At 32.9% G+C, this 25,601-nt stretch overlaps 2 protein-coding genes across 2 annotated transcripts in view; one reads left to right on the top strand and one right to left on the bottom strand.

The window, feature by feature from the left end:
• LOC144848642 (intraflagellar transport-associated protein-like) overlaps nucleotides 1–25,601 on the bottom strand; it is a 111,146-nt gene that overhangs the window by 30,395 nt on the left and 55,150 nt on the right. The gene's annotated exons all lie outside the window — the stretch shown is intronic.
• LOC144848061 (uncharacterized) lies at nucleotides 18,530–19,583 on the top strand. The gene is made up of 3 exons (XM_078704731.1): nucleotides 18,530–18,901; nucleotides 19,011–19,167; nucleotides 19,226–19,583. The coding sequence occupies exons 1-3, from the start codon at nucleotides 18,751–18,753 to the stop codon at nucleotides 19,566–19,568; spliced, it is 651 nt and encodes a 216-aa protein (XP_078560857.1). The 5' UTR covers nucleotides 18,530–18,750; the 3' UTR covers nucleotides 19,569–19,583.

The following is a 25,601-nucleotide window of genomic DNA, read 5'->3' as shown; positions in this document are numbered from 1 at the left end:
AAATCTTTTTATAATCTGTTGAGAATATAACTCCTAGGAGAAGAAAATTAAATAGCAACTTTTTTTAATCATTACTTTTCAAATAAATGTAAAAAAAACCCCTCAAACGTCGCGGACGGGACAATTTTGAATTCAAAAGGCCTGTATGAAATTAATAAACAAAATATTTTTAATAAATTAGTTGATTATGTACAATAAGGACACAAAGTAAATATATCTGAAAAATAAGAAGAAGAGAAATAACTAGATTATAAAATGTCCCGTCCGCAACGCCAAATATTATATTTTCATATTTAATATTCAATAACTTGAAAAATAATTATCAGAAAATTAAAAAAAATATTATTTATTAAACTTCAACATATCTACTTTAGGAAATGGGAAAAATTTCATAGAAATCAGCAAATGAAATTTTTCAACTCAAAGACCAAATACTGTGGAATGCCCCGGGGTGCGCATCAGAAAGTTACAACATGCATACAGTATACTGTACATGCCGAATAGGAGGAAGAAGAAGTAGAACATGCATGTTGAACTCTGTCAATCAGTTGGCAGTTTAAAACATTTCAATAATAAAATATGAATTGGTAATTTATTGAAATTTTATTTTGATGATAATGTTATCATCAGATTTTTTCACCAGTTTAGGAAAAATGCAAAATACATTTTTATGCCTGTAACTTTCAGCAATTGTTGGTTTTGTTTATTATTATGTGAAATGGTTTGGCCTTTCGAAAAATCGCATTTTTTTACCTAGGTCAAAGGTGAAATTCTCAAAAAGTGCAATTCAGTGACCCCAAAAAATCAACCCGTACATATACGGGCCTAGCGTCCTGGGACAGTAAATTACCCTGTATGGGATATGGGCCACGTCTTCAAAGGGTTAATGAAAAAAAATTGTCATACCATTTACACTAGTATATAGTACTAGTAGTGCGTCTTTTGCGAGTGGTCCAAGACATTCTGCAAACCTTTTTATTTTGTCTGGTTCATCTGCTAGAACTCTTTCAACCTCCAGGTGAAATACTACATCCCATATATTTTTTAAGTTATGTCGCCTTAGCTTATAGTAAGAAACAAGGTTTTGAAATGCTCCTGGGTCAACTTGTCTCATGGATTTAAATAGTTGCTTACGATATAATGCCAACTGTGTCTCATTAGTATTCTCAACAGTGTTGTCATCCATATACCTGCTTACAATATCTTTAGCAGACTTCAATTCTGATAGTTCTGTAATCTCCAAAAGTAAACAGACATTGGTAGGCGAGATGTAACCTTTGTCTTCCAATGAATTAAAAATATCAGTTCCAATGGAATCTTGATTCGTAATATCATCCAAACTTAGGTGTTCAAAAACACAATGTTTTAACCAAAGGTACCGATCACCATTGTAGTGTTTACTAAGATCAGCTTTCAATTTTTGGAAGTTTTCGCAAATTTTAGATTCTGCCATTTCACGTTAATGTGTTTTCTGCAAAAAGCAACAACAATTATAACCAAACCCTACCATTATAAAGTGTAAATTATACAAAATAGGGTCTATTTAGAGTGTTAATTGCATTTTAATTTTAAAATATCATACTTTTGAGGCAATTTTGGTGTAAAAAAATTCAAATAATCGATCAGCCCTGAGAATGTACAATGCATCAGAAGTGCGTGTATTTCATCAATTAATGTTTGCGTCGTCATATGACAGCAAATGCAACGTTGACGCGATTATTAATTTAAAACATTAATTTTCAACATTTTTACAACAAAATCGCTCTAAAAATGTATTTAACACTCTAAATAGATCCTATTTTGTATAATTTACACTTTATACTCGTGGGGCTTGGTTATAATTGATAGGGCTTGGTTATTCAATTCAATTCAACTTTTATTTCAGACAATTGTCCATATGGTATAATACATTACAACAACAACAAAAAAAGATGAAGGAGAGAGGACCAAAACTTTTATCCATTGGTATATAATGCCTCTCTCTATAGTACATGTTTGAATCCATCAACAAATATTTATATATACAAATTAACATCTGTTTTCGCTTTTCATTATTCTTGTAAGAAATCAGTAAGTCGAAATCCTCAAATATTCATAAAATGATCAAACAAATTCCTCTCACTAACAAATCTGGGTTGTTCCAACAACCTCCGGAAAGCATCATTATAACAAACTTTAAGTCGGTTGATATCTTTTTTAAAATGATTAGACCATAAAGGAGAACAGTACATGTTAACACAATATGATCTGAACAAAAAACATTTGATTGATTTGAAGCAGTATGAAAATTTCCTACATAAAACATTACCTCTAATACATAGAGATTTATATTGGCGTTTTATATCTGCCTCATCTCTTAGATTCGAAGTTAAAATATGGCCTAAGTACGTAAAATGATCAACATACTCCAGCGCCTTATCACCCAATACTGTTTTAGGAGCCCCATAGATTCTACGAATAGTGGGACAAAACAGCATACAGTTAGACTTTTTATTATTATAAATAATATCATGCTCAGATGCAAAACCCACACACTTGTTAACCAGTTTTTGAAGGCCTGAGGCAGAGGGAGCTAAAAAAACCAAATCATAAATTATAGGGCTTGGTAGGGCTTGATTGGGCTTGGTTATATAGGAGGACCCGATGTTTTGATACATCTACTTTAATACTAGGCCTAATAATAGCCTAGGCCCTAGCTAAGCCCTACTACCAGCAGAAGGCTATAGAATAGGCCTACTACTACTACTGGCTAGAAGATCTAGGTAGGGCCTGGGTTAGCTACTACCCTAGGCGGTGTCAGATGAAATTGGTCGCGCTTGAAATCAACATCCGGTATTTTGTATGGAGCGCCGCTAGATACGCTGTTTATCATATTAGTTACATTTGATATCGGTCGCGTTTTATTTTGGTCGCGCTAATTTGTATGGGACGGACTATATACATTTTTAATGAAAACGCTCATTATGTTTTTAGTTAATTTTGAATATAGAATTTCTAATAATACTACTGTATTGACATTTTTTTTTACCTCGATCGTTATTTATAAATAATTTGTGTTTTCATTTTATCTTACAATCATGCGTCAATAAATTGTTCGTTTAGAAAATCGTTTAAAAAATGTTTTATTGAATATTGTTTAAGTTTTTGAAAAGATTGGCATGCCACTGTTTAAAGTTTTGAAAATGTTGAAATAATTTAATAGTTAAACAAGTAGACGCGCCTATTGCATATTTTTAAATCACAGTTAATTACGAAACTCGTTCTATCTGCAAGTGAATACCAGCTCAATGAGGTTTATGCAATAAAGGAAGATGATGCATGATGATGATTTTTACGTTCGATATCCGCCACTCTGACGTGAGCATGGTTTTAGGATAATAATTTATAAAGTTATAAATCAATCTACCGGGCCTATACAGTAGGACTATGATGTACAATGATAGATGTGAGGATAATAATGGATGGATAATAAAGGTGGACACGATTCTCAAAGAGGTAATCTGCACTGATACTGATAGGCCTATTTAAACATTTAGATTTTCAAAGGGCGTATGGATGTGAGACACTGAGTTGTACTTAATTATTTACATTAAATGATTATTATAAATGAAGAAATAAAAGATTTTCAAATTAACTATAGTATCGCCGAAATTATAATATACATTGTTTCACAAAAACATGTGCAGGAGGCCTATAGATGTTTCAAACGTATGGTTATTAGTAATACACGTCATCTTTACCTGGCCATGGACAACGATCGGACGTGTTTTGTCCATGATTTGTCACTAGTATGTGTTTTTTTAAAAAGGGGAATCCCCGTCAGCAAAATACGAACATTGATCAATTAAATCTATAAAACGAAGAAAATGTATATCCCGCTAACATGCATCTCGCTCCATACAAAATCGCGCGACCGATTTCAAATGTGAATGATTTCAAACGCGACCGATATCATCAAAGGTATAGCTCTAGCGGTCAAATCAGTCGAATGAAGTTACCAACACATGTAGGCCCGCTGCAATATAATGTGCAAGCGCTAGAAAGCGGGTCGAATGCACGAAAGCGCAATCACAGAAATACCGATTTCTGAAGAAAATGTAATCAGTTGTTTCAAATAAATTTAATTACAAATTCAAGTTGATATAACAATATAATTATAGTTTTTAATTGATGAAATACAGCAAACCTTATGCTTTTTAATTACAAATTCTTTACTTTATTTATCTATTCAAGATTACTGTACTTTCCATCGGATCGGCTGCTGGGCCGCTGAAGAATTCATAATTTTGTAGTCCGCTCTATTAATGGTGTCCCATTCATTAATTTAGTGTACTCATTTGTTAAAATACTGCTGCTTTTGTTTTGTGGCATTAGGACCTATGTTTCAGCAACAAAAGGCAAAACACAACAACGCCCTGAATGCTCCATACAAAATCGCGCGACCGATTTCAAATGTGAATGATTTCAAACGCGACCGATATCATCAAAGGTATAGCTCTAGCGGCGCGCCATACAAAATACAGGAAGTTGATTTTATCGCGACCTTGTCAATGTGGGTGTGTTGCTTTGGTGCAGGACGTAATTGTAAATCATGATTGATTGCAATGTAGTTAAGTTGAACCAGATAATAACCTAAATTTATTTTCTCTTACAGAAATGGATGTATGAATGAATAGTGTAACCATTACTTTATGTCTTACATTTTTTTCAAATTTGAACCGGATGATAAATAATAATATAAGAAAATAGAGCACATCAGCATTTGTTTTCAAAAAACTGTTACACATTTATTACCACAAAATTCAATTGTAAGAAACAAATAGGTAAATTTATCATTCATATAGCTAATTTAAAACAAACTAAGTACTGTAGGCTGGGGCTATGATGTTCACAATTTCACGTAAATATTCCAATTAATTTATTCAACTAAAAAATAAACTTGAAACTTTTATGCATCATTAATTTAAAAATATTGTTAAAAATCACATGAAATACAATATAGATACAACTAGAGGGTACTCCGAGAGTACAAACCTCCGCCTACTGTAAAATTCCCCTACATAAAATTCCCCCCGAAAATCGAAAATGGTTTTTTTTTTTGTTTTTTTTTTATTAGTTTTAAGTGTAAATAGGCTAACTGCACACTACATAGTAGTGGATGAGAGTTTGGTGTAATGGTTATGTATCCAGCCTCTCACAGTTGAGATCGCAGGTTCAAGTCCCACTTCGGTTTTTTTTTTTATTTTTTTTTTTTTTTTTTTGTGGACCTTGATCTTTGACCCTGACCCTTCAAAATTTAACCACAATTATATGATGTGTCATTGATCATTGTGGCTAAGTTTGGTGAGAATCGGATAAAAACTGTGGTCTCTAGGCAGTAAAATAGTTTTTTGTTAGTTGTGACCTTGACCTATGACCTTTTCCCCTCAAATTCGAACTCGTCCGAGCTTTTGGGGCATAGATCATTGTTGCCAAATTTGGTGAGAATCGGATAAAAACTGTGGCCTCCAGGCTGTTCACAGACACACAAACACACACACACACAAACATACAGGGGTGAAAACATAACCTCCTTGGCGGAGGTAATTAATTAAATTATTTCAATAATTATACAACTGATTAATTTGCACGAGCATTACGACTGATCACACGGCTTGCTGCAAGTAAGAGGGACTTGGCTGATCGTACACCGCGTGAATATTCATCCCAGAAAGTGTTGAGGCGTTCGTTGGCGATTACTGTGTGTCTTGACTGAGTTCGGATGATGTCTTCACGGAAAACAAGTTCGGCCTGGATGGACACTGTTTGGCTTTCTTCGAAAAGTAGCTTGCAAAGAAGATAGAAGTGCAGGTTGGCTGAAAAACAATAATTATAATAAAGTTAATTCCACGATTGTACAACATATATTAATACATACACACTTTTGTTTATTAAACATTGTGAACAAAGTTAAAAGCTTTTAAATCTTACATCGTTTGGCTTTTGTGTTTAGACGATTGTGATAGCCTTCCAAGTCGTTGTTGGTGCGTGTTTCTTGCCGGGAATACGACCCAGTCAATTGGGTTGAAGACGTCGTCTATCCAGTATGAGTGCATATACTCAACCATCACAGCCATCTCCACGGTTGCAGTCCGTTGTAGTCGCCGGAAAACTGCGTTGACATGTTCCACAGGTAGAACTGGTAAAGTCATCAAATCAGTCGAATGAAGTTACCAACACATGTAGGCCCGCTGCAATATAATGTGCAAGCGCTAGAAAGCGGGTCGAATGCACGAAAGCGCAATCACAGAAATACCGATTTCTGAAGAAAATGTAATCAGTTGTTTCAAATAAATTTAATTACAAATTCAAGTTGATATAACAATATAATTATAGTTTTTAATTGATGAAATACAGCAAACCTTATGCTTTTTAATTACAAATTCTTTACTTTATTTATCTATTCAAGATTACTGTACTTTCCATCGGATCGGCTGCTGGGCCGCTGAAGAATTCATAATTTTGTAGTCCGCTCTATTAATGGTGTCCCATTCATTAATTTAGTGTACTCATTTGTTAAAATACTGCTGCTTTTGTTTTGTGGCATTAGGACCTATGTTTCAGCAACAAAAGGCAAAACACAACAACGCCCTGAATGCTGCAGAAATAAAACAGAACTGGTCAAGTTCCAAGTTATATATATTTATATAGTATGGTCTCTTTATTTCTCTGAATGCTGCAGAAATAAAGCAGAACTGGTTTAAGTTCCAAGTATAACTTATACTGTATATATTATATAGTACTGTATATATCTTTATTTCCTTTTTTTTTCGCAGGTCGTATATTGAATATTTTTTAAAGGATTTCTAGATACTTTGATCTATATCCGTAATATATTTATGTATTCATTTATACAAATACAATAATGTGTCCATTCAAGGCATAATTTTAAAAATTAACACCTTTTTGTTTCTGAACCAGTTGAGATCTTTAAATATACAAAATAATAACCTAATAATACAGTAACTACAATGACGTGCAGGCTACATCGGTGACTGCCGCAAACATTTGTATGACGTACTTGGCGTTTCATAGATTATATTGGCGGCCGATTTCGCTCGCGGCCGCTTTGGTCATATACCACTGTAGTGTAGGCCTACCAGCCTCTCTAGACTAGGCCTATCCTAGGCCTAGTAGTAGCTAGGACTAGCTAATTAATACTTGTTACTCATTCAATTACGTACTTACACAATACGACGGATCAGGTGCCGTTTTTGGCCACCTCGACTTATATGGAATATACCATTATTATGATAGGGGTGTGGTGTATTATGTTTTATGTAGAGAAGGGTGTCTATTGAATGGAGAATGAAGACAATACAATTGTTCTGTTATGTAACCTGCAGTACAAACTACAAGGAACAATACAGAACATCAAAAACTAGCAATGCATGTACTTTTTTTTGTACTGTGTTACGGAGTGCCAAGATTTTTTAATATTAACTATCGGTGGTATACTTCTGTACTTAGACCTACTATATATAAAAACTAAACTAAACACTACAGTAAAATCAAAATTAAATATATTAAATACTATGTTATGCCTATCTGGATTTAAACACATTTTTTTAGTACAATCGGATTCGAAATTAGAAAATCTTAAATTATACAATACAGTACAATCGGAATTAAAACATTTTAAACTTACAACTAAACTAAATACTACAGTACAATCGGAATCAAAACATATATTAAAAACTACAGTATAATCTGAATTAAAACATCCTTACTACAATACAATCGGAATTAAAACATGTTAAACTACAATACAACTAAACTAAATACTACAGTACAATCGGAATATAACATCCTAAATACTACAATGCAATCGGTTAAATTATAGGCTACCTACACTCTATAATGTTGTGAAATATGTAAAAGAATGTTGGCAAATGCATTCTAATCGGCCCAATCCTATCGGTAGATAAATCATATTTTTTATTTGCAAGGGATAAATCCCAACAACATGGATTTGAACCCAAGAAACGAATGAAGATATAGAAACAAAATGGTAACAGATTCATTGACGTAATTATATGTATGTTTGCTTTACTGATCACTGATACATTTACATTTAATGTTAAATGTAAATAAATGAAACGATTGCAGATACAGACACAAAATGGTAACAGATTCATTGACGACATAATTATATGTATTTTTGTTTTACGACCACTCGGCTATAGTTGGACTTATAACAACGATTATTCTCTGTACCTTTGTCTGAAATTATTCGATTTACCGATTATTGTGGCAACAATTTTCTTGAAGAAATAAGGATTGATTTTCGAAAACATAATATTGGTCTGACAGTATACATTAATTAAAGGAAAGGAAGTAGAGATTGTTAACAATTATATAAGTATCTGGAGTAGTGTTTGACTAAAGCTTAAATGGGTGGACATGTTCACCATATAATTAAGAAGTTAAATACAAGGCTGTACTGTTTGAGGAAACTCAGTTCGTTTGGGTTAAAGCAGGATATTTGTATTTATTATAATGTTATGTTTACTAATCAGTGATGTTCTATTTGGGGATATTGTATGTTGGGCTGGGAATATCAGTAAGGGCATGTAAGGGAGATAAAGAACGAATTGAGCTGGGTATAGCGGGGAAAGTAATTGTTGTCTACAGCGAACGGCTTGCCGATGTATTCCATGCTATATTGGAAGACACTAATCATCCTCTTCATGGCGACATTATCAGCTCCATTTTACATTCATTATTATAACGTTTTGATGCAAACGTTGTTCAATTAGAACATGTATTTCTACACAGAAACGTTTAAACACGTTTTAGAAAAACCAAACCTAAAAACACGCAATTTCAAACGTTTCGATTACGTTTAACAAACGTTCTGTGTTTGCTGGGAACAAAATGGTACAGATTATTGACATAATTATACTGTTATTTGTTTTACTGATTACCTAATAATCAGTATGTGATAGATCTTATTAAATGTAGGCTACTACTGTCATCTTTATAAAAAATGTGCTACTGTGTTCGTCAGATAAATTATATTTTTTATTTGTAGCTGGAATAAAAACTTTCCATATCTATAAATCCATAAAAATTATTCAATATCCACCTAATATATCTATATTATTAGGGATGGATACCTACAAAATTATATAGAAATAAAAAGCCATAATAATTAATATACTGTATTAACTTAAAAACTGCAATTAATTCTACAGCGTGCAGGGCGTAGTTGTTTTCCCTTTGTTGCTGAAACATAATGCACTAAACAACAACAGAACAAAAGCAGCATTATTTTAACACATTAGCACACTCAATTAATAAATGGGACACCTCTATTTCCCCATCTTTTTATAATGGTATAGTCCATACAAGTCGAGGTGGCCGAAAAAGGCACCTGATCCTAGCTAATTTCTGCGTTTATATAATATATAAATTAATAATAATTTAATAAGCTAGGCTTACCTAGACTTGGAGAGTGACAACAAAATAATCATTACTCATCAAAAATCAACCATTCGCGCGAAAAATGAAAATGGCGTAGGCCCGCCCTCTTTATTATTTTCACCGAAAGAGGGCGCCAAGAGTTTTTTTTTCCGCAGAGTAGTAGAGTAGTAGCAAAGTTCTTTGGTAGTAGTAGCAAAGAATAATACATTTTCTGGGAGTCCAGAAGGTTTTGTTTAGCAATTTGAGTAAAAGGTTTAAAATGTGGAGGTCTATGGGACCCAGAGCAATTCTTAAGTGAATATTTATTTACATCAATTTGTTGAGAAAATTAAATATAAATACTTGTTACTCATTCAATTACGTACTTAACAATACGACTAAACATTTAAAATAGCTAACTTTCTGCGTTTATATAATATATAAATTAATAATAATTTAATAAGCTAGGCTTAGACTAACCCTAAAAACGTTTATTCGAGTAAATACGGTATAATGTCATACCTTACAGTATAGTAGAAATAATAACATTTATTGGTTACTCTCCTTTAAAACGGAGGAACAAGAGGTTCGACCCATACAAAATGTTTACAAAATATAGTCATACAGTAGTTACAATATATATACAGATACAAACAGTTAATAATGGTTCACAATTACAAAACATCAAGCAGCACAGATTCTACGGACTTATTAACAGTAAAAAAGAAAAAAAAATCATATAAGGGGTGGAAATGTTTTTCAATATTTCATTCCTATGTTTAATTCATAGCTTTAATTAATGATTTACTATAATTGTCAAAAATGGAGCAAATTGTTTTATCTTGTTATAAATCATATATGTCGTCTAGTAATAAGTGATGCTTAAATTCTGTTAAACCATTAATAAAAATAGTATTCATTAATTGCATTTCAGTTAAATTAAATGACTCGTTTTATTTTGCAGAAAATGAACACGAAATACATTTCCCAGACACGACAATGTCAACACAAACGATATCAGAAAAATACAGAAATGATGATAAAGCTGAAGAAAAAAGCTTTCTACACAGTCAGCACAACCTGCAACATCATCAGTAAATTATCTTTTAGCAACCCCTTCGTCATCAGTAATACTATCATCGAAAGTATCACTATTGACACTATCATCAACATTATCATTATCGTCATCATCGTTGTCGTCATCACCGACGTGGCCATCATCATCATTTTCATCACAATTTCCAACACAACCTTCTTTTAGATCAACAGTTTTACAGTTACAATCAACTTTATTATCGCCAACACCATTTGAATCACCAACACCATTTTCATCAAAACTTTCCTTTATACCAACAGTTTCACAACTTCATTGTCACCAACACCATTTCCATCTCCACTTTCTTTTAGACCAACAGTTTCACAATTGCTCTCGTCTTCATTAACACCAACACCATTTCCATCTCCACTTTCCTTTATACCAACAGTATCACAATTACCATCAACTTCATTATCACCAACGCCATTTCCATCTCCACTTTCTTTTAGACCAACAGTATCACAATTACCATCAACTTCATTATCACCAACGCCATTTCCATCTCCACTTTCTATTAGACCAACAGTTTCACAATTGCCCTCGTCTTCATTAACACCAACACCATTTCCATCTCCACTTTCTTTTAGACCAACAGTATCACAATTACCATCAACTTCATTATCACCAACGCCATTTCCATCTCCACTTTCTTTTAGACCAACAGTATCACAATTACCATCAACTTCATTATCACCAACGCCATTTCCATCTCCACTTTCTTTTAGACCAACAGTTTCACAATTGCCCTCGTCTTCATTAACACCAACACCATTTCCATCTCCACTTTTTTTAGACCAACAGTTTCACAATTACCATCAACTTCATTATCACCAACATCATTTCCATCTCCACTTTCTTTTAGACCAACAGTATCACAATTACCATCAACTTCATTATCACCAACGCCATTTCCATCTCCACTTTCTTTTAGACCAACAGTTTCACAATTGCCCTCGTCTTCATTAACACCAACACCATTTCCATCTCCACTTTCTTTTAGACCAACAGTTTCACAATTACCATCAACTTCATTATCACCAACATCATTTCCATCTCCACTTTCTTTTAGACCAACAGTATCACAATTACCATCAACTTCATTATCACCAACGCCATTTCCATCTCCACTTTCGTTTAGACCAATAGTTTCACAATTGCCCTCGTCTTCATTAACACCAACACCATTTCCATCTCCACTTTTTTTTAGACCAACAGTATCACAATTACCATCAACTTCATTGTCACCAACACAATTTCCATCTCCACTTTCTTTTAGACCAACAGTTTCACAATTGCTCTCGTCTTCATTATCACCAACACCATTTTCATCACATCTTTCTTTTAGACCAACAGTTTCACAATTGCCATCAACTCCATTATCATCAACGTTTTCCTTAAAACCATCTTCATCAAATATTCAAACATCACCATCAGATCTACAACCTAAAACAGCTTTAGAAAACACGACATTATCAGCTTCGTCATCTTTAGGTATCTCAACTCCATTATCGGCCTTGCTAAAACAGCAATCGTACACATTGAATCCATCATCAATATGTTCGGATTCCTCCACCACTCCCACCTACACTCATTTACAATCATTGGCATCCTCATCATCAAAATCATTATCTCTCTACTGGCCATTGACATCATCGTTGCTAATAAATCTTTTTCCAACAACCGCTGTTGTCATGGAAAGCACTCCTAAAGCTCCTTGCTGAAGGAACTGTGACCCCAAAAAGATCAAAATTCTACTGACAATAAGCAGTTCATAGTTTCCACTGAACAGCTACAAAAGGTATCCACCAGTTATCCGTTACCTGAACGCCAACCAGTTCAGATGTTTACTGTTCGGAATATTGCAAAATTGCCAACTGACCAGCCAACGCTATTTGATGAAGTGTCACAATACATTACTAGCCGAATGTTTACGGTGTCCGGACCGAGGATAGAGAATAAAGATGACTGTCTTAAAAAGTCAAACAATGGTAAATATAGACACCAGTTTCGGCTGCGATCTGTCTGTCTGTCTGTCTGTCTGTCTGTCTGTCTGTCTGTCTGTCTGTCTGTCTGTCTGTCTGTCTGTCTGTCTGTCTGTCTGTCTGTCTGTCTGTCTGTCTGTCTGTCTGTCTGTCTGTCTGTCTGTCTGTCTGTCTGTCTGTCTGTCTGTCTGTCTGTCTGTCTGTCTGTCTGTCTGTCTATCTATCTATCTATCTATCTATCTATCTAAGTTCAACTACAAATTTAGAACCACGCTATAAACTGATTCCCAGTTTTGCTAAGAGGTGTGCGTCTATTAATATGGACATTGACTCAATTTTCGAAACTTCCTACCTTGGCAATGACCCTGATAGTCATTGGGTTGAGAGATTTAAAGAGTTGATGCATGACACAAACATTGCATTTTGGAAAAGTGAAATGCTAAGAAAATCGTCACTTCAGACATACTCTCTTATTAAGTCTAATCCGTGCCTTGAAAAATATTTATTGGATTGTACAGACTTTCTAGGATCTAGCCTCAAATTCAAACTACGTTCTAACACCCTTCCTTTAGGTCACAGGAGTTGTAAGTGGCTTCCTGAATATGATGGTATCTGTAAAATGTGTAAGAATGGTTTAGAAGACATTCAACATTTTCTATTCACATGTAACCAACTCAATGGCATAAGGATTGAAGAATATACCAAATTAGAATATATGTTAATCGATATCAATCATTTAGATGTATGGGAAAATGTTATCTCTGGTGACCTGAACACCAAATTAAATCTTGTATTAGGTGGAACTGATAACTACTATCATTATATGTATGACGTCGATTCCATATCAAATATCTTTGATTGTTACTGTAAGCACTATGTTAAAAGAGCTTGGGCACACAGATGTATTGTTCTAGGCGAGTAATGTTCATATCAATCAAACTAAATGATTGATATCTATCTCACTAAATGATTGATATCTATCTCATTATAGTGTTAGGTCTACATTGTTGTTGCCCAATTCATTTTATATTCTACAGTTCCTACCTATTCTATATGTTTATTTCTTGTAATTTTGTATTTTTAGGTGTCAGTGGGTTTCCTGCTGCTGTAGTGTTAATTATCAATGGTATTGTAGTTACTGTAGTTGAATTGTTTTGACATGTTGACCTTCGTCGACTTTTTATTGTAATTGTTATTTTCTATATCATGTTTTTTTTTTTGTATATTTCTTTTGGATGCACCTTCCATTTGGTCGAGTGCCACTGTTGTAAAAGTGTAATCTCCAAATAAATTATTATTATTATTATCAATTCTGCGCCTCATCATTAATATTCATACGCAATATATCCTTTAAAACTTGTTTTCATGTAAGGTTGTTCCTAAGTTACTAATCGTGGTTGTGGCCTTCATCGTCTTCACACGTGCATTTTTAATGATCAAAAAGAGGATATTTTGAGAAACACTCTTTCCATTCTAATCAGCACGTAAGTCGTTTGTAAGGACACAATACAATATTATCACATAGCACGAATAGCTCGGGTTTGCTCTTTGATTTGAATTTTCCATCAAATATTACTTGGAAAATGCAAATGTATTTGTGCAAATAGGTATACAAATATACCATAAAAATGGTATATTTGCGACGTCACAAAACATTATTTTTATTTTGTTGAAATCTGCAGAGCAAAAACAATGCAAAGTTTCCTCAGTTATTTGTGACTTACGACCATTGAACAAAGATGTACATACATTTAAAAAAGAAGGTGGTATTCATAACTGTGCATATACGAATGCACAGTTTCATGGAATTAGGATCAGGAATAAGAGTAATTTAATATTTTTGTCGGATAATAGGTGATATCCTAAAACTTATATACTTATATGGATTTGAGCGTCCCTGTCCCTGATGAGCTCCGGGATCACCTGACCGTCAGGGTCCCACCTTGGGTTACGGGCAGCTTGATCACCAGTACAATTTAAATAGTTTTACGTTTTTAAATAATAGTAAGTGTTAATAAATAGCTCTTATTGTCAAGGTTATATAAATCAATAATTAAAATAAAAATGTATAGCAGTATCCGTCAATTACGGTCATGTGTCTTCCAGAAAAAGACTGCTACAAGAACAGCAGTAACTGTAACAGTATAGTCTGAAAAAATCAGTGGCGCAACAGGCACGTACGTTAATATAAGAGTTAAGTTAATTTATGCCATCCTATGACCTGATTAGATGCATTATACGCGCGCTTAATAGTGCTGTTTTGTGCCTATTATGTGTCATATAGAATATATACAGTATATACAGGCTTGGAAATCTGGCATTTTGCGTGAAACAAATTTCAATCAGAGATTTTTCTTTTTTGAATGGTCACATGTTATAATGAGATCAAAATTTGAGTATCACACCTCTGTCACACATCCCGATGATATGCAAATTAGCTTAAATATGCAATTAGGGTGAAATTACAGGGTTACCATATCTCAAAAACTGCTAGACAGAACATGGATTAATAAATAGACGGATATGCATCAGTTTGAGATCAAAAGTTCCATGTCGCGGACCGCTCACAATGTTACAAAGTAAAAAAGGACTTCTTAGCGTCAGAGGCCCTCTACTTACTAGGCCTAGGCCTAGTACTAGCCTAGTAGGCCTATTCTATTATTATTAATACTGTTTGTAGGGCGCCTATTTAGGCCTCTAGTAGTAGGCCTAGGCTAAACTTACTAGCCTAGATGTACCTAGCCTACTACTACTCTACGCCTAGCTATGTTGTAGTATATAATCTAATCTAATAGTAATAATCTATACCTGCCTAGGCCTAGTAGTAGTAGCCTATATAGATAGGTCTACCATATAGTAATACAAATAAGGGCTATGCACAGGCCTACCTAACTACTAACTAAGGGTTATAATATTATTATTACAGTAGCCTAGCTAAGCGTAGACTAGGAGTACTAGCCCGCCTAGCCTAAATAGGCCTATAGCTACTTTTTTTACAGTAGGCCTAGGCCCTACTACTTCTATCTGCCTAGCTAGGCCTAGATCAATTCCAGTTTCAGGAAAGAACCCCTTACAAAAAAGTTCTATAGAATTCTATAGAGTTCTATAGAACATTTTATAGAGCTCTATGGTATTCTATAGAAGTACAAAATTTCTATAGAAACATATTTCAATTTCTATAGAATTTATTTTGTGTCTATAGAATGTTTTTTTTTTTCTATAGAACCTATAATTTTATAGAATTGTTATAGAATTTATTTATGAATTTATATATGTGATTAATACATTGTCTCACCATTATTGAAAGATCATGGAATGAAGTGGATTGATAATTACATTTTTATTTTGCCAATAACAATTTTTTTTTTCATCGCTTTACAAAAAATTATATGATAAGCAATTTTGCATGTAAAAGAATAGGATTTTTCTTTACCAGTTTATAGATTGTTGAAAATCAAATTAAAACCTGGACAAAATACAGAAAAACAATATAACACTTTTCTGTAGAAACTCTATGAAATCTCTATAGAATTTTGATAGAGATTTTATTCAATCATTCTATAGAAAATCTATAAACGAATTCTATAGAATATTTGATATAAATTCTATAAAATTATATTTATTTGATTTGACAAAATTTGAACAAATTTGTAAGGGATATTAACATGAACCAATTATCATTGTGTACTTGAATTATATAAACTTTTGCTTACTGTATATCATCAATTATTATAATTTTTATTGTTTAATGGGGGTTACATTTTGATTTTGCCAATAGCAATACAATAATACCTTTTACAATTTTGCATGTAAAGGAATATGATTTTTCTTTATAGACTGTTGAAAATCTAATTAACTTGGACAAAATATAGAAAAACAATACAATGCTTTTCTATATAAACTCTATGAAATCTCTATAGAATTTTAATAGAGATTTTATAGAATCATTCTATAGAAATTCTATAGAATAATTGATATAAATTCTATAAAAATATTTTTATTTAATTCTATAGAACACATTTTTAATATTAACATGAACTAATTATCAATACTGTGTATTTGAATTATATCAACTTTTGCTTACTGTATATCATCAATTATTATCATTTTTCATTGTTTAATTAATGGGAGTCGTTAATTAACACCTCCCTGGTTTTAACAAACACTACTCCAAGCCATAATGGATTGGTCCATACATGCAGTGCCTCATGGGATAGCTTGGTGCAACTGCAAGAAGAAAATCGGCGGGAGGATTTTAATTGTGTAGCAGCCAAGCAAGCTAGCCTCTAATTTTATTTGAAGAAAGATGAATACTTTGAATCATGTACACTCAGTCTTAGCCAAAGGTTGGTTAATTAGTATTGTATTATTAACCTAGCTTACACATACCATATATGAGTTACATAATATCAGAATCTATGCTTTTTGGCCTAAATAGTAGTAGGCCTATGAGAATCAGGCCAACAAGCCAGCCAAAGTAAGGCCTACTACTACTAGGCCTACATATGGGATTGGTTAAAGAAGCTAGGCCTAGCTAATTAAGAATTTAATTCGTTTTGTGCCTTCAAAAGAAAAGCCTATATCATAATATAAACAATTCTGTCCTTATTCTATTGTTTTATAGATCTCGCCATCTCGTTACCAGATTATACTGTACTGTAAAGCTGTTTTTTTGCTGCGACAGTCATTGGCCAACAAAGTAAAAGAGATGAACAAAACACAGAAGGTTAGCGCACAGGAGTCACAGCAGAAAGAAGATACTGAATAGTTTTTATGTTTTGTATATTTTGTTGCACCTTGTTATTAATTCTTTTATTCATTACTCCAACTCATAACTGACCGGTAAAGTGTATGCTGATGTGTAATTATTAGCTTTATATTTTTAATTCTAAATTAGTTATTTAATTTATCCAAAACCTTGATCTTTTTACAGTGATATTATCCCTATTTCCCACAAGGTACAACCAAAACAATCCAGAATATATATATAAAAGACACCGAACTAACTACTAGTTATTCAACTGCAAAAACAATATTTAATAGTGTATAATAGTATATTTTTATGTGTATGTATATATGTGTAATTTCGTTTTTATATTGTTATCCTAAATATTTTATTGATATTTCAATAAATTGCAGTACGCACTGAAACAGATGAAAAATTGACTTTAGATTTTATTACAGTACTCTTTTCGCCTAGGCCTAACAAACGATTTGCTGTCGCATGAAAGAAGGTCTAATAGCGGACTTGTATTTAAGCTGAAGATCTCAACCACCCATAGAAAATAAACATTGTTTGGCTACTCATTTTCTATAGAAAGTTGTTGGGTTTCTATAGAAAAGTGAAACTTTTTCATGGAAGTTCTATAGAAAATGTTACAGAATTTGTATACAGCTCTATATAATTTCTATAGAGTTTCTATGGAGCTTTATATCATTTCTATAAAGTTTCTATAGACCTATTATAGTTTTTACAGAGTCTCCATAGAATTTTTATAGAGCTTTATATAATTTCTATAGAGTTTCTATAGACCTATTATAATTTTTACAGAGTTTCTATAGAATCTCTATAGAGTTTCCAAAGAATTTCTATAGAATTTCCATAGAATTTCTAGAGTTTCCATAGAATTTTTATAGAGTTTCCATAGAAATTCTATAGAATTTTTATAGAGTTTCCATAGAATTTTTATAGAGTTTCCGTAGAATTTTTATAGAGTTTCCATAGAAATTCTATAGAATTTTTATAGAGTTTCCATAGAATTTTTATAGAGTTTCCATAGAATTTTTATAGAGTTTCCATAGAATTTTTATAGAGTTTCCATAGAGTTTTCATAGAATTTTCATAGAGTTTCCATAGAAATATCTATAGAATTTCCATAGAGTTTTCATAGAGTTTCCATAGAATTTCTATAGATTGTTTCTATAAAAAACTTTATAGAAAATCTATAGAAAATTCTATAGATCTTCTATAGAATTTTTTTTTATAGAATTCTATAGAAAATTTTTGTAAGGGACATATCGCAACACGGCTAGGCCTAGCCTAGAGTTAATAAATTAGTATGTTAGTCTAGGGTACCTTGGGCCTATTAATCTATTATAATAATAATCTATATAAATTAGAGGCTGAAATAATTACAGTATGTGGAAATTAAAATAGATATTCATGAATAACTAATTGATATATTCTTTTTTTTTTTCTGCTTGTCTTGTGTGTGACAGAATCACATCATGAATTCTGACTATGACAATCAAATTGAAAGGCTCTTGTTGCTAGTGGAGAAAAATTCAGTCTTGTACGACAAGAAAAATTCAGACTATAAGAATGATAAGAAAAAGATTGATATTTGGCAGGCTATTGGAAAGCAAGTTGGACTTGAATGTGAGTATTTTATTTAATACCTACATAACAACAAATTGAAACAGTTTCTACTGTTTTAAACTGTGTTAATGCATTCATACCTAACCTAAATCTAACTTAATATTCACAGATCCAATGGTAAAGACCAAATTTGAGAGTATAAGGGATTCATTCAAAAAATGGAAAGATTCCCACATCGTGAAAAGCGGACAGGAATTCAAAGCGAAGAAAAAATACAAGTGGGCAGATCACCTAGGATTTCTGCAAGTCCATATATCACACCGGGAGTAAGTTGTTGTTGCTATTATTTTTACTGTAATTAATCTTAACCAACTTTACTTACAGAAGTTTTAGTAACATTACTAAACATACAGATATTCCAGTGTCAACTGACTTTGAAGGCCCAGTAGCTGAAGCTACAGTAGCTGAAGCTCCAGTAGCTGAAGCTCCAGTAGCTGAAGCTTCTGCAGATGCCAAAGCTACATTAAAATCGAGTTGCAACAAAAGAAAAAAAGAGGAAGAAATCGCAGAACATTTAGTGGAATATTTCCAATCAAAGAAGGCCAGAGATGAGCAAAAAGAAGCCGATGACCTTACTTTGTTTTTTAGATCACACCTGGCAACGGTTAGAAGGTTTCCAAAATTAAAGCAAATCGAGGTCAAGAGAAAAACTAATTTTAGAAATTGAGGAAGAAATTGCAATTATTGAAGAATAAGTATACCATGGTGAATTCCTGTCCGCTTTTCAGGATTTGCGAATCTTTCCATTTCTTAAATGAATCTCTAATACTTTCAAATTTGGTCTTTACCATTGGATCTGTGAATATTAAGTTAGATTAATTTAAATTAATATTTTGCTATGTATAAGTATTAGGATGTATTGTCCCCCTGAAAAAAAATTCTTACCATTTTTGTTGTTGCCATTTAAATGTTTATTATTTGTTATCCACTTTATATACAAAACTGGATCGAAAAAAAGAAATAATTTACCAGAAAAAACTGTAATTTAAAGCAAACAATAGTCAAATTGGCTGGGTTTTGGGTTGAATTTATCCATTTATATTGTCAATTTATAGTGAACATATTTATTTTTCTATGGAAGAGATTTACTCTATTAAAACTACAAAATATCCTTTTTTAAAGTCTGATTTAATTAATCATCATTTTTCATGTTTTTGGGAGACAATACATCTTTAATACCTACATATGTATTTATTGCAAGAGAAGAAACATTAAAATTAACAAAAACAATGTAATAAGTAATTTAAAAACAATTTAACAAATGGGGCATTCAATGCAAGATGTAAATTAGTAATATATTGTTTGACAGTTTGATTGGAAAAATCAAATGTTGACATAAAGCTTGCAGTACACCACATGTATTTGGTTCTGAAAAGAACTGTTGAGTTTCTTGACGTTTCGATCAATATATTTTGATCCTCATGACGATCAAAGTATATTGATCGAAACGTTGATATACGTGATGTACCACAAACTTTATGTCTTTTATGAGGTAATTAAAAAAAATTATAATATTCAGTTGACGTAATTAATACAAATTTAAAAATTTGTTATGTGAATATAATATTTCACAAAAGATTATTATATTTATAGAGTTGGTATTGAATGACCTGAATGTCTAATTAAATGTGAATTGTATTTAATAGCTATAATTATATTAAACTACAGTACTTGAACTTATCCAATCTTTAATTTGTTTATTTTGAAAATTATTTTGACGGTGAATGCATTGATTAGCAACATTACTAGATGCAGGCGTGCCCAAAGCAAGCTTGTCTCTGCCACGGCACTTGACCATTTGGGGAATTGAAATAATCCTTAAATGAATCACGAATTGCTAAGGCATCTGTTCCAGCATGGTTGCCTATTTGACGCAGAGGTTGTAGTCCTTCATATTGATTAAGGTCCACGTCTTCAGTAGGAGGAAGTCTTCTACTTCTGTCAGACGTTTTCTTAATAAAGTTATGCAGCACACATGTTGCTTTTATTACTTTATCAACGTTTTTCGGATGCATATTGAAGTCAAAAGAAAAATGAATACAATAATTGTAGAAATTGAAGAGGAAATGGCATTAAACGAAGAATAAACAATAAGAATAATTCAATAATGGAACATAATAATAATATAAAACCAACTAAATTAGAACTTCTTTACTAGTATGTTAAAAATAATCACATAAGTAAACACAATGATATCAACTACACCAATAATAAAAGTATTTTAATAAATTGTAATATATACAGTTTACACAAGTGTATAAACACATTGAGGTGAGTTATATAGGCCTATTTATATTAAATTATTTATTGCAATTGCTATACATACAGAGTACACTAGACACAATAACGACGAAAAAAAGATTAGAGCTATTATTCCTATCCAAAACAAGATACGTTTTTATGCTAGCATGATTAAATAACGATCTATCGTAAATATGATACAAAAATATTTTCACAATTGAATCATGCGACATCATAATCATAGAAAAACGATTTAATCGTAGGATAACAATTTTGTCGTTGTTCACTTAATTTTATTTGTAAAATATATTTGTATCATATTCATAATAGATAGTTGTTTAATCGTGCTTGTACAACAACTTATCTTATTTCTTATCTTTTGTGTTGTGTCGTTATCGTGTTAGTATACATGGGCCTTAACTGCTTTTTTTATGAGGTTATACAAATTAATTTATAATTAAGTTAATTAAATTGGTTCTAGTGAATATATTTCACAAAATTGCACATTTAATTTGTAAAACTAATTTCACAGTCTGGGTGAGGCTTAATTCAGTTGTACAATATATCAAAGAACGTTAGGAAGGTTTCGCATCCATACAAACATGACAGATAGATAATAAAATGTAAATTACTTATATTGTTACAATTCATTATTTAATGTATCATGGTCTTAAAGATCATTTTTAAATAGAGGCGTGTCCAAAACACACTTTTCGCTGCCAAACAACTTCGCCATTTGGTGAATTGAAGTAGTCTTTGAAAGCATCACGAATTCCCATCGCGTCTACTCCTGCATGATTGCCTATTTGGCGTAGTGGCTGGATTCCTTCGTATTGACTAAGGTCAACGTCTTCGGTAGGAGGAAGTCGTCCACTCCTGTCGGAAGTTTTTTTTATGTAGTTATGGAGTACGCAGGTTGCCTTAATGATCTTGTCCACGTTCTTTGGATGCATGTTGATTACACGAAAATAAATTCGGTATTTCGCGGCCAGCTGTTCAAATACGTTTTCAGAGATTCTTCTGCCCCTTGACAGTCTGTAGTTAAAAAGTCGCTTTTCGTCGGTCAGTTCCTTTCCAGGATATGGCCTCATAATGTTAGTTTTCAATGGGAAGGCTTCATCACCTAAGATGACATGTGGCATTGGCCCAAGCTCTGGGGAACCGGGTAAATTGACATCTTCTGGTACTTCCAAGGTTTTGTTTGTAATAGCTCGGTTTAGGTCGGATCTAGCGAAAATTCCGCCATCGCTGTTTGACCCGTAGTTCCCGACATCAATGAAAGAAAAACAGTAGTCAGTATCGACCAGTGCTAGTAGCACAACTGAGTGTGTCGACTTATAGTTATAAAACAATGACCCCGATCTATCTGGAGCTACAATCTGTACATGTTTGCCGTCTATTGCGCCAATGCAATTTGGGAAATTCCATTTCGAATTAAACTCTTCCGCGATTTGCTTCCAATCGCTACGTGATGGAATAGCCATGTAGGTGTTTTTTAAATTATCCCAAATCGCCTGGCAGACTTCTGGAATAATTTTACATATAGTCGACTTCCCAACACGATATGCAAAATACATCGTCGGATATGAATCACCCGTAGCAAGATACCTAAAACAAGACATAAAAACAAGTTTCAAAATTACTCCAATGTCTTTGTAAACGGCAGTTAGGCTATTTAGTATTACTAATTTGGCCTATAAAATATTATTTCAAAAAGCCTCATTTACGATGTAAAAATCTCTTCGTAAGACGTTCTACTAAGTTCATGCGTATTCATGAACTTTGGTGGAGTTAAATACAAAAACTGTATTATATTAAATTATTTAATAATAATTATGTTGGTGAAAATGATAGGCCCTAATGCCCGTAATTGCCTATAATCATATACAAGACCTACTACTATACAATGGCCTATTTAAGTTTGGTGACAAAACTAAGTAGACGAATATAATTTTAATTAATAAACCTCGGAGCATTACCGTACCTTAAACAGATGGATAAACGTTCTTCCGCGGAGATACTCTCTCTGAATCTTGTGTCCCGTTTTGTAATATCATTTTTAATTAAACTGACAAGATGACCGTGTTGGTGAGGCGTCATTCTAAAATAATTGAAGAATTCGTCTTCATTGGTCGCCAGATTACGTTTTACCAACGTTTCAAATTGACCAAATTGCTTTCTTTCTGAACAGACCACCTTCACCCATTTTCTTTTCCTTCTTTTGGCTAAAATTATAGCGGAAAGAATAATTTCGATGACCATCCAGAAACGGCTGCCATTTTAACGTTTGCCCGTTGTCACGGAATACGTCACAAAACGGAACAGGTGTGAATGTTTAAAACGGAACGGTGAACGAGCGCGTCACGTTGAAAGAAACGGCGCCGTCTTCCGTTCCGCGAAACGGAGCAGGTGGGAATGCCCCTTTAAGCTGTACGAACGTGCGAAAACATGCGTCATAGCTATACGCGCGGTGTTTCATTCACAATCTGCTTCTTAAAGAAAATAAAGAAAATGGCAAATGTTAGGCCTAGTACTAGTAGTAGTGATTTTTCTGAAGATAAAGAATTTAACTTCAACAACTTGCCCGCAATCGAAATCGAAATTACCGACGAAAATCATATTGGCGGCCATCTTGGATTTGACACCCTTAAGCTTTTTTAAAAAAATGGCAACATATTTTTTTTATTACTTTACATCCTAAAGACACTAAATCAGCTGGAATTTTGCTTTTAACAAAAAAATGACACGAAATTACATAGTGGCCTACATTATAATGTTAGATTTCGTTTTACCAGTTAGTTTATTTAGCTCGTTCCACATTTTTTTTGGATTATTTTTATATTTTATTTTTACATTATTAAAATAGTTATACTTTGCTTTCTTAGTGTTAACCAGATTTCTAAGTCTTCTATACTCAGTTTTTAATCCTGGATTATTAACATTTACTTTGCTTTTAGTATAATCTCTTTTGTACATTAACTTTATAATTTCAGGAGTTATCCAGGGAGAGAATCTATTTTTTATTCTTGAATTTTTTATATATTTAAATAGAATTTTTTATATATTGTTTTATGTTTAGCTTCTTTTTCCTTAAATTTTAGACAGCTGTAAACCATAAAATGGTCGCTTAAAGCTATTTTAGCAACACCACTTAAACAGTGCTGATCTGGAATTGTTGTTAGTATCAAATCAATACAACTTGATGAGTGTGACGTAACTCTTGTTTTATCATGAATCAACTGGGTCATTACAAACATGTTTTCGATCATATTGATAGGATTTTTCGAGAGGTTTTCATTTAAGAAATAATCAATATTAAAATCGCCGAGTAGTACAATTTCAGTGTTTTCCATACTAACTTTTTCAAGTAAATCAATAATTAAGTTAAAATATTCATAATTTGCATTTGGAGGGCGGTATAAACAGCATATTAAAATATTTTGACTTTTTTGTCCTAATAGCTCCAGCCATACAGCCTCCAGATCATTTACATATAAATCAGATCTTTCTTTATAAGATATGGTATTCTTAATATAGATGCTAACACCACCACCTTTTTTTCCAGAACGATCTTTACGGATCATATTGTATCCATCTATATCTACAAACCCATCACTGATGCCCTCATGTAGCCATGTTTCGGATACACATAAAACATCAATTTTTGCTTTTAGTGCTATTATACGAAACTCATCAATCTTATTTATAATACTTCTGGCATTAAGATCAGCTAATTTCAAACCCTTACAATTTGATAATTTATCAATCAGATTTTTAAGCCCAGTAACTGTTTCTACAGAACTTCGATATGTGTCCGGATTGGCCGCAATTGTAGCATCTTCTATTGTTTCCTTGTCTGTATCCTTGTCTGTATCCTCTTCCGTTTCCTCTTCCGTTTCCTCTTTCGTTTCCTCTTCCGATTCCATTTTGCCTACGAAAGGATGTATCGCATTCTGTCCAGTTCTCAAGTTGGAGATTGCTCAAGAGTCGTTTTACTCCAGTTTCCGACAAGTGAAGTCCATCCGAAGATAAAAGAGTGCTCTCGAAAGTGTTGTCTCTATATTTAAAGTTGTCATCATTACTAACGAAGATTACGTTACTATCTTCCGTTACCGTCTTCATTATGTTATTAACTGTTTCAAGCTTCATAGGGTCATGATTTCTGTCCAAACGTGGTGGTATACTGGCTATCTTCACTTTATTTGCCTTTTCCTTGGCAACTTTTATGACATCGGTAAAGAGCTCAGTTATTTCATCGATGGACTTGTCCGATGCTATGTCGTTCGTTCCACACACTATATTTATTTCTTCGACTGCTTCTTTGGTTGTTAGGCACTCTTTTATTTTTTGTAGATCAGCTCCACTTATGGATTTAACTTCCATAAAATCACTTGTAGTGACGATATTCTTAATAAGAGAATCGCCAATTAATAGTTTACCGACATTTTGTCCCTGTTCT

This window comes from Antedon bifida, chromosome 7 (assembly GCF_963402885.1).
Source record: "Antedon bifida chromosome 7, ecAntBifi1.1, whole genome shotgun sequence".
NCBI lineage: Eukaryota > Metazoa > Echinodermata > Crinoidea > Comatulida > Antedonidae > Antedon > Antedon bifida.
This window is presented reverse-complemented; position numbering and strand designations above follow the sequence as displayed.